This window comes from Montipora foliosa, chromosome 2, assembly GCF_036669935.1.
Source record: "Montipora foliosa isolate CH-2021 chromosome 2, ASM3666993v2, whole genome shotgun sequence".
Lineage (NCBI taxonomy): Eukaryota > Metazoa > Cnidaria > Anthozoa > Scleractinia > Acroporidae > Montipora > Montipora foliosa.
The window spans coordinates 53,097,022-53,107,021 of record NC_090870.1 but is presented as its reverse complement, the minus strand read 5'-3'; the positions used below and the strand labels follow the sequence as shown (position 1 = coordinate 53,107,021).

The 10,000-nt window shown below is 38.1% G+C and overlaps 2 protein-coding genes across 2 annotated transcripts in view; one reads left to right on the top strand and one right to left on the bottom strand.

The window, feature by feature from the left end:
* Positions 1 to 7,002, bottom strand: part of LOC137993546 (transcription termination factor 1-like) — a 15,813-nt gene extending 8,811 nt beyond the window's left edge. Inside the window, exons 1-6 of the mRNA XM_068839469.1 lie at positions 5,840 to 7,002; positions 4,751 to 4,827; positions 3,344 to 3,455; positions 2,540 to 2,618; positions 2,381 to 2,413; positions 334 to 437 (exon numbers count right to left, since the gene is read on the bottom strand). Of these exons, the coding sequence (XP_068695570.1) occupies positions 334 to 437; positions 2,381 to 2,413; positions 2,540 to 2,618; positions 3,344 to 3,455; positions 4,751 to 4,827; positions 5,840 to 6,869 (1,435 nt within the window). The 5' untranslated portion in view covers positions 6,870 to 7,002. The remainder of the gene's footprint in view (positions 1 to 333; positions 438 to 2,380; positions 2,414 to 2,539; positions 2,619 to 3,343; positions 3,456 to 4,750; positions 4,828 to 5,839) is intronic.
* A 2,588-nt stretch (positions 7,003 to 9,590) lies between these two features.
* The window catches only part of LOC137990949 (cytotardin-like), a 7,581-nt gene continuing 7,171 nt past the window's right edge, over positions 9,591 to 10,000 (top strand). Inside the window, exon 1 of the mRNA XM_068836071.1 lies at positions 9,591 to 10,000. This exon is cut by the window's right edge and continues 47 nt beyond it. Within this exon, the coding sequence (XP_068692172.1) occupies positions 9,982 to 10,000 (19 nt within the window). The 5' untranslated portion in view covers positions 9,591 to 9,981.

Here is a 10,000-nt window from a genome sequence, read left to right as displayed (position 1 = left end):
GCCCCATGAACAAAAAAAAAATGCTTGTTGAGCACACACAATTTAAGTAAGAAGAAACAAGAGATTTCAAAATCCCCAACTGCAATCCATTTTAATCTTCTTCAATGTTTTATTCAAACCTTGCTACAATGTTTTCAGTAGTTATTTTTATGTTTCGTTTGATTTGGTTGCCATTTCCCAGACGCTGAATTTGGCTGAATTTTTTCCTGACACAGTTCCATTAACAAAAGCACATTTTCAAGCTTCACTCCCCTCCAATGCAGCACCAGAGTTTCTTTGGGAACTTAAGCCCCTTTAGTCGTCTGTTGTTCCAAAACTGACATACATACATACCCTCCTGGTCTATTAACTTGAGAAATTTGCGGCACACAGATAATCGACTCCTTCCCATTAGCGGTCCAACTGTGCACCAGTCTCTACCGTGGACTGCATGCAGCCTGAATGTGAAATACAATGTCATACATCTTATTTGATGGTTTGTCATCGAAAGAATAAAGACAACAACAACGGTTCTGATCAACGTGTCACAAATAGTTGCATTACTTTTAAGCTTACGCACACTCGCGAGAATAATTAACAATTATTCACCAAAGGCGAAGTGATTATCGGTGAATATCGTCGAGGTGAATATTCACCGATAATCACTGAGCCTGAGGCGAATAATTGATGAGGCTAAATATAATTTAGGCAAAGTTAAAACCAAGCCAATGCAGCGGTGTTGCCTGGGATACTTGGGGGGGGGTTCCAGGGAGGTTTGCAGGGGCATTGCCATGTGCTTTGGCTTGAGTTGCCTTTTCGCTTGCTTGCTGCGTGGTGTTTTAATTTTAGTATAAATACACAGGTCATTATTTCAAAAAAGAGAAAAAAAAACATTTCATCGCGAAATCATCTTCACTTACAGTGGCAAAACGACTACTGGCAGCCATTTTGTCTGTCGAGGTGATTATCGGCTGATAATCCGAGATAGCGAGCTAATGAGAGCGCGCGATTTTGTATAATCACCTGTGTATTTATAATTATTATTATTATTTCCAGCAGCTTCTTTTTCTGCCCTTACAGCGTTAACCTTCCCATTACTGCTAAAAGTGTTGTTAAAGACTTCAGTTTTACAAAGTTTAACGCAGTGGCCCGCGAAAGTGCAAGGCTCGACTTGTTCGAATGACAAACAATGGTTGCATACGAAAACTCAAAACTCGTTCAAATGGCGAGCATTATTTTTGCTTTCTCCCGTGAATAACCAGAGCCGCTCTCACAGGTACTAGTTATTTTCGAACGCTGCTTGAGGAAAGTGAACGACTTCCAATTCCGTTCTCACGAGTCACAATTACTTGAGAATGACTCCTTAACTAGTGAGATTGACTTCCCTTTCCGTTCTCACGGATACTTCACAGCTACCTCACGGCTTCAAGCGTCTCAGAACGACTACATGTACTCGTTATATGTGAGAGGTCACATATAATACCTGCAGATATTTTGCGAGTTGCATAGTACAGGTATTTTTCCGATACGAGCAATGAGCAAAATGTCCACAAGTATTCTACATGTATGTTAAACCATCGAATAAGAGATTTATTAGTCCACTACAAAAAGCATGTTATTTTGCTTCAATTTTATTTCATTGGTAAAAAAAACATGCATCATCTGTGCAAACGATGTACATTTGTAAAATGCACAAAAGGCCAGCCAATGCCCTTTCTTTGATTGGATATTCAAAATGACAAGTGACAGGCAATGACAATAATTAAGCTACATGTACAACTGTACTTGTAAATTCTCAGGCTTTGCATCATGTTGAAAACAATTTCTTTTATTGAAAAACTCCTGTTCCATCCGCATATTTTGCTCTACACATTCTAAACCGGTCAAATCGGGAAATTACTAACAATGTATTACCTTCTCATATTTTGTGAATTCTCTTGACCAAATATGGTAAAATGGCATAATGGTGGAATAATAAATGACATTGTATGACAGTAGTAACATGAGACAAGGTCAATTGATGGCTCAGTCAACATAAAAACAGCAGCAGGAAAATCTCTGCAGTATGTCACATTCACATCATCTACATGTACCCTCCTCTCCGCACTATTCTTTCAAAAGAATACAGTCAATGGGGCTGCAGTGGTACATGTATTTATGGTTCAGGGGATAGATTTTCTACCCAAATTAGCCCTGGCAGTGTGGGCTGTTGTAGCATGTAATCAAGTTTAGGAAATTATGTCTGGGGGAGGGGTGGCTGGGGGTCTTCAGTGGCAAGATCCATCCCAGTGCAAAGCCACCGTGAATTTTTCAGGGTCACCTCATTATCACAAGATCGCTCCATGCCATGAAAAAATGAATGGTTTCTACAGTAGAACTACATGTACCGGTAAATCAATACCTTTTTAATTCCTTTTCCTCTTTTTCTGTATATCTGAAGAAAAGTAGAAAATAAGTACCTGGTATAAAAACAGAAACACACAAAATCATTATAGCCTCCAGAAATTTGTATCAACTGGACAAAAATTCAAAGTTTGACATTAGCAGTACTCATATTTACATTCCAATATAATTGGATTCATCATAAATCCTCATTGCACATCTGTAAATCAACCCCAGTGGTCTCTGTATCCCTCTCCCTATAAAAATTCAACATGATAATTTATTAATCTTTGCCAACTGAATGAATGGGATTTTTTTCTCAAGTAAGCTTGAAGTTAATGGTCCTTATTTTTTCCAGTTCAAGTTATGGGATAAGCCATAGGAAAGAAAGACGTTTCAGAGACTTTGTGACACCATTTCCACTCTCAGGCACTTGCACCAACGTACAGCTGAACACACTAAAACAGTCCTCTTCCATTGGCAAACACTTCATTAATGAACACTGTATTGTCCCGAAAGACCTTTTAAAAGTAAACACATTTTTCCATTCTCAAGAAGTGCACGAGTAAGTTAGATTGTTTAGTGCACGAAATGCTTCTAATTGGAAAATTAACACCATCTCTCAATGTCCAGTCAGACTCAATTCAAGCAAAAGTACATGTTTTTGCATGACATTGCATATTTTAATTAAGAAGTACATGTATGTTAATCTTGAGTGAATTTTCTGACACTTCATCTTAATGCATTTGAACTTGAAAATGGTGTCACAATGTCACCAAAACATCGTTCTTTCCTATCCCTAATTTTTACTCGTTTATGTCTTACAAAACCTTTGCTTATAAAGTTATGGAATGTGGCAAAAATAATTGACTTATGCTTTACTTTATGCTCAGGACCTCATATGCAGGTGTGGTGGTGCAGAGGTTGGCAGTAAAGACAGTGTCTATTTTTTTTTATATCAAAATAATTAAATTAGACTCACCAATATGAAAGAAAAAACCAGTCTTTCGCTTAAAATGTTTCCAGTACTTGCGGTCTTTCTTTGTCATACGTGCCTCACCAAGAAGTTCATCAGCGGTGGAAATTTTATATCTCTAGGCAGGATAAAACGGGACAACAATTAACTAAGAGACCTTGCACCACAAAAAAGGCATGAATGTTTCATTACAAGTAAAACTAGTTTTTCTATAAATTAATTAATTTTGTCACTTTGTTTTTAGTCAAGTCATTTCACTTCTGGAAGGTGAAACTGCACAGTTGAGTGCTCAGTGTAGCTGAAAATGACCTGAGTAGCAAACTCTAAAAGGAAAAGAAGAAATGAGTACATGAAAAAGTGTCCCTCAGTCACCAGTCCTTAGTCCTGTTTTCCACCATTGTTTTGCATGCTCTCCCCTCCCCTTCCCCTCCCCATTTAATGCTTGCTTGCAAATTGCATCTTCTTGCAAGGTTGGCACATGTACGTTGTAGCTTAATTTTGAGTGGTACTGTAAAAAAGTTCATTCCAAGCAACACCTGAGTTAGCAAGGTTGACATAATGAATCTGAATGTATCCTAAGGCAAGCAGTACTTAATAATAATAATAATAATAATAATAATAATAATAATAATAATAATAATAATAATAATGATGATGATGATGATAATAATAACAATAGTAATAATAATAGTAATAATATTTATGTCCATAATTATCAAAACATTTATCCAGGGAGCCCACACGCCAATTGGTGCGGTTTTCAATGGTGCGCTGCAAACAATAGATTACAAAATAAATAACTAATTAATTTAAATACCCTAAATAAAAGAAAAATAAGATAAAAAAATAAGAAAAGGAACTAGAATAGACATCTACTGTGTTCAAAAATTGGTTAGATCTTGTAAGATTACTGACTTTGGCCTTAAAAGGTAATGTTCAATGTTTTGGTGTTTTTAATGCCCTTGATCAGATTGTTTCAGTCGCTAGATGCTTCAAAAATAAACTAAGGTTTGTTTTCTTCACTAGGTGAGCACTCCAGGAAGATGCAAATCATGAAGTCTATGAATTTGATAGGAATGAACATTACTAGTGTGCATGATGTCGAATTTAAAATCCATTCCTCCTATCAGATATTTCAGCATCATGACACAAAAATGGAAGTGTCATCTCTCTGAGAATTTTCAGGTCCAGACAATTACACATTTACAAGACAGTGGCTCAGTTGTAACCTTCTTGGTGGTAAGCCCAGCACAACCTCGAGTGACTTATTTTGAAGGACCTGCAGCTGAAGTATAAGGATTGTTTTTTTATTCTATCACCCCACACCGTGAATCCATAGTCCTTTGATCCTTAGTATCAATGTGCTCTGATCTAAAGACATGGTTTGGTTTTGGTTAAAACAAAGTTACTAACCTCAAGAAATGTAGTGACATTTGATCTCAGCAGATTCAATTCCTTATGAGACCACACGCCTTTCCTTATCTTGATTCCTATGAAAAAATTGGAAAAGAAAAGAAGGAAAATTTGGTGTTATGAACATGTAAGTACTATGTACAGCTGTACCCTTTACTGTTTGCTGGAATTGATAACATCAGCTACATGTAAATGTCATTTTAGCCTGGTACATGTAATTCGTTTGGTAATTTCTCTGTGTGTCAGTATTGCTACAATGTACAATGTACATACATTACTCATGATGTTCATTAGGCCTCAAGGGTTGGACAAACTGTGGCACCATGAGCCAATAACAGAGCTTTCAAGCTAACCAGGACAGGCCAAATCCAACCTTCAAGTTGGCCCAAAAAACTTACTTCACAAATGAAACACAATCCAAAGGTCATAGGTTTAACCCATTGACTGACCAGGACTTAGTTCACTTGAAAAATTATGCTATCTTTGTATTCTTCCTTCTCTTTTGACAATTTAAGAGACTTCTGGTTCTCCTTGTTGTCCAGTGTTGTATACATGTATTTACATCTAGAAGACCCAGGTTCACCCCTTGATTGACTTGGGTCTCTGATAGTTTATCTTCTTACAATGTCCTCCTCATCTTTGGATGTATATGTACGGTAGATCTGTCTCAGTAAAATGATTGAAGCATGCTAGTGCTACATGTCAACATTGGTTGACTTAAATTACAAGTTCTCTAACTTGTCACTTTTCTTAGCCTTTTCCCTACTGAAATAGACACTTACTGTAAGCAGTAGATTTTACTCTGTCTAGATAATAACAAACAATTTTACTTGACACTGGGCACCATTTCAGGGGGGGAGGGGGTGGTTTCAGGTTAGGGTTAGGGTTAGGGGAAGGGAAGGACTAACAAGGGTTAGCCCCATCCAAGGTTTGAGAAACCCACAATCAACCTTCTCCCTCCTTCCGTTGGCATTCCTTCATGTTGCCCAGGCATTTACATTGTATTGTCAGTCCTTCACTGGCCTTGCAAAAACCATTCAACTAGGTGTACATGTATGTTATTATAGATTGACTGTTTTATCTGCTCACCTTTTGCTTTTAATTCAGCGAGGCGTTCATCTGAAATGTTCCAAGTTTCATGAATTAAATTTGCTTTCCGAATAGCTTCTTTGAGCTGTTCTTCACTGTAATGGAGGGTTGCATTGACTTCAGCATTGGTTTCAACTTTCTCCTTTTTTCTCTGTTTCTTATCTTCCTTTTTGTGTGGCCTCATTTTTTCACCACTTGGCGGCAAAGAATTATTGGCAGAGGACAGTGTCCAATCTGGAATACTACACAAAGCATGATTATCCACAGATTTGGACTTACATGTACATGTAGGCTTCTCCTTCCTTTCTTCTACCTCAGTTCCAGTACTAAATGCTCCATTCTTCTTCCTTTTCTCCTTTTTCTTTTTTCTTTTGTGTTTCCTCCTCCTTTCATCACCTGACAAAAAAGACATTGTGGAATATGCACAGTTATCTGAAGGGCTGTGTTCTTGGGAATTGGACTCATGACTCCGTTTTCTCTCGTGGAAGACATACTCTTTAAGACTTCCATCTGTATTCAGGGAACAGGCTGTGTTCACCTGACATTGCAGATGTTTTGCAGTTTCATGAAATACATTTGTTTGCTCAATTTCTTCCAGTTTATCATTACGGAATTGCACGTTTGACATTTCCTCTGCATCTGTTCCAATACTAGATTCCCAATTCCTCTTCCTTTTCTCTTTTTTTCTTTTTTGTTTCCTCCTTTTTTCACCGCTCGACGATAATAAACCATTGCTACAGTACATGTGATTCATTATATCTGGACTGTTTGAGAAGTTTTGCTTCCTGAATTCGGATTTATCCTTGCCCTTTGTCTTGTTAAAGACTTCAAACGCTTGAGTCGGCGACTTCCTATTCTGCTTCGCTTTCAAGTTATCTGATGCTACTGAAGAATAAATTTTTGCCTTCTTTCGTTTAACTTCGAAGCTTTCCTCTGTATTTGAAATAGCTCGGGTAAGTTCACTTTCATGCCGTCGCTTTACTTTTCCTGTGAGTTTTGGGTGATCGAGGGCACGATCTCGAAGACTCATTATTCAGCCTCGTTTCTGTATATTTCTTGACTTGTGCTTTTTGTCATATTTTTTCTCTCTTCATCTTCTGCATGCTTTTGCCAGCTACGTGTATACATGCTGTCACACGTACAAAAAGAAATTTTCCGCCATTTTGAAAAGGACAGACAAAAGGATCATGGGATATTTTTCTATCCCCAGACTCTTCGCGCGCCTTGCAAACATGTTCTCTTCTTTAAGGGTGCGTTCCAATTGATCGTATTCCGGAATAGGAATACATGGAATAGAAGTTAGAAACCCTTCGTTTTTACGGAGATTCACATAAAAATTGTTAAACACCTGCTAAAATGCTATTTTAAACATATCTTTATTATCCTTGTTGCTTTAAAACGCCAAACATACCGTTTTAAATCATCAATCCGCGTATTCTTATTCCGGAATCGAACGCACCCTAAATTAACGATTATCGTTCGTAATAGACGAGTTCACGCTCTTGAGTGCATCATGGGTAATCAGGGCAAGATGGAGAGAAATTCAAAGGTTTGTAAGGAAGTTCAAAATGATAAAAAGTATTCATGACATGCAATTTTGGGTTTTTTATTTTCCAAAAGAGAAGATATGCGCTCAAAGGTGCTATAGAATAAATTTCGAGAGAATGGCTATTGTAGATATTATTTTATTAAAAAGAGTTTCTGCCATACATTTCCTGTAATTCCAAGTGCACAAAATTACAGAGAATGTATGGAGACAAAAAAAGCAATATTTAGGAATTCCGAAGAACGGATACCAAGTCTAGTTCATCTCAGTTCTGAATATGAACTTATTTGTTTGGTTTATGAAGGCGAAAGTCTATAAAGTAGAGTGATGTCCAGAATATTTTGCTTTGAATTTCCATACAAAGCTTTGAATTTCCCGCCATTTTGCCCTGATTACCCATAATGCAATCAAGAGCGTGAACTCGTCTTTTGACTATCTTCCATTAAGGACACTGTGTCACAGGACATGTGGTAGCAGGGAAAATAAGGAAGTAAAAAGTCATATCCGTGAATTGGATTTGAACCCGGAGCTTCAATCTGTTCTAAATGAATCGCTTCTTTCCGCTTCACCACTTGAAGATCACTACACCGCACGGGTCAAAAAAAAAAAAAACATTTATTCAAGTCTTTCATAGAATATCGCTGCTGAAGAATTATTAGGGCTAAGCTTTGATTTTAAAATGTTTAGCTTTATCGTGAAGTTTGGAATCCGGTATTTTGCAGTGTTTTAATACTGTTTGTTGCCGAGTGAATATATAATTAAGTATTATCAAATAGTGTTTTAAATGCTGTCCCTGAGCACTGAGTTAGCGGTGTGGTGGTCAAGTGGTTAGGTGACCGGTTAATCAACATTCCCATGTTCCAGTCCTACATCCACACACTTGCGTTCATCGGCCAATCCATCTTCAAAATTAACGATAATAGTAAATTCAGAGCAAATTACGAATTTACGATAATCGTTAATTCAAGGTAGAGAGTGGATTCAATTAAATCGGCTGTTTAAGCTGTTCATTAGCGCGACGGCCATATTGGCCATACACAAATTCGTACCCATGGACTGGGGTTGCTTTCTTAAGCCAAATTTTTCGGAAATTCCGATCAGAAGTCAAATGGAAAAAGTAAGTTTCGGTTTGGTCCGTCCGGAAGTTTTCGGACCGTCCCGGCGTCTGACGGTGGTCCACTTTGATCGGTTGGACCGGTCGGACTGAAATTATAATGTAAAAGCATCCACCCGATCATGTTTCCAGGCCAGTTAGTCCAGTTCCGAGTCACGACTACATCAAAGATCGACATCTACATCTGAGATGAAGAGTTCGAACTGCATAACCAAGCACTCTCCTTAATATACACAGATGTGACGTGTCGAAAGATCTTTATATTTATTTTTTTACAAACAGAAATATCACCAAAGGTTTTCCTGCCTTTTGTTTTCTCTTCGCAGTTTGACTCTTGAAGCGATATTTCCCAATAATCAATGCAGTCGGAAGTCGGTCTTCATCCATTATCGGACGGTTGGTTTCGTTGGTCTCTGAGCGGTCAGCCTTGTAAGATGGAAAGCACTCATGGTTTTGGTCTAACTCTTGATATCGACTACTGTACTACGTGATCGCGTTTAAATTTTAAAGGCGCGTTTACACGACAGAGGAAAAATGGCACGGGTCCGATAAAAAGTGGGACGGTTCCAATCATCTTTGTAAAGAAACAGTGAACTTTTATCCGTTCCGCTATGGGACCATAGGCGCCTATGGTCCCGTAGCGGGCGGATAAAAGTTCACTGTAGGGGCGTTTACACGACAGAGAAAAAATGGCACGGGCCCGATAAAAACTGGAACGGTTCCAACAGTTTTTACAAAGAAACAGTGAACTTTTATCCGTTCCGCGACGGGTCCATAGGCGCCTATAAAAGTTCACTGTTTCTTTGTAAAAACTGTTGGAACCGTTCCAGTTTTTATCGGGCCCGTGCCATTTTTCCTCTGTCGTGTAAACGCGCCTTTAGTTGTGAAGCCGTGATAATGAGTCCGGAATCCAGACTATGACACAGCGACGTGACGAAACAACGGGACAAATCCTAAAGTGCTTGTTTTCATTTCATCTGAATTACAAAAATTAAATTATTGCTTTTGTTAGGTATCCACATTCCTTTGGTCGAAAGGTGTCTTTTGTAATGCAAAATTCACCGAAAAAAGACGTGGTCATCAAATTACGTAATGATTGTTTGCGCAGACGACAACTAAATTGATCAAACAAATACTAATTTTGAACAGCGGGAAGTGATTCTAGAATACCCAGTTGCAGCTGTATTCTTGTAGCTTGCGATCGATCTTCAATCCGTCAACTTTGCAAGGAAGTGATTTTTTTCCGGTTTGGTCGATTTTAGACGCATTTCACGCGCTGTAGATAAAGCAAGTCACGTATTACTCTGTTAATTATTAACTGCAATATACGAATTAATACCGATTATTACATCGTGTGAATCTTCCTTGTGAAGAGCGGTCAAAACGAAGATAGAAGCGTCACAGCTTAAATTAATATATCGTTACTCTCAATTGCAATCAATCCAAGACTGTTTCGCCTATGATTTGGAACTGAATCTATTGATGGCAGGAAAGTTTCACA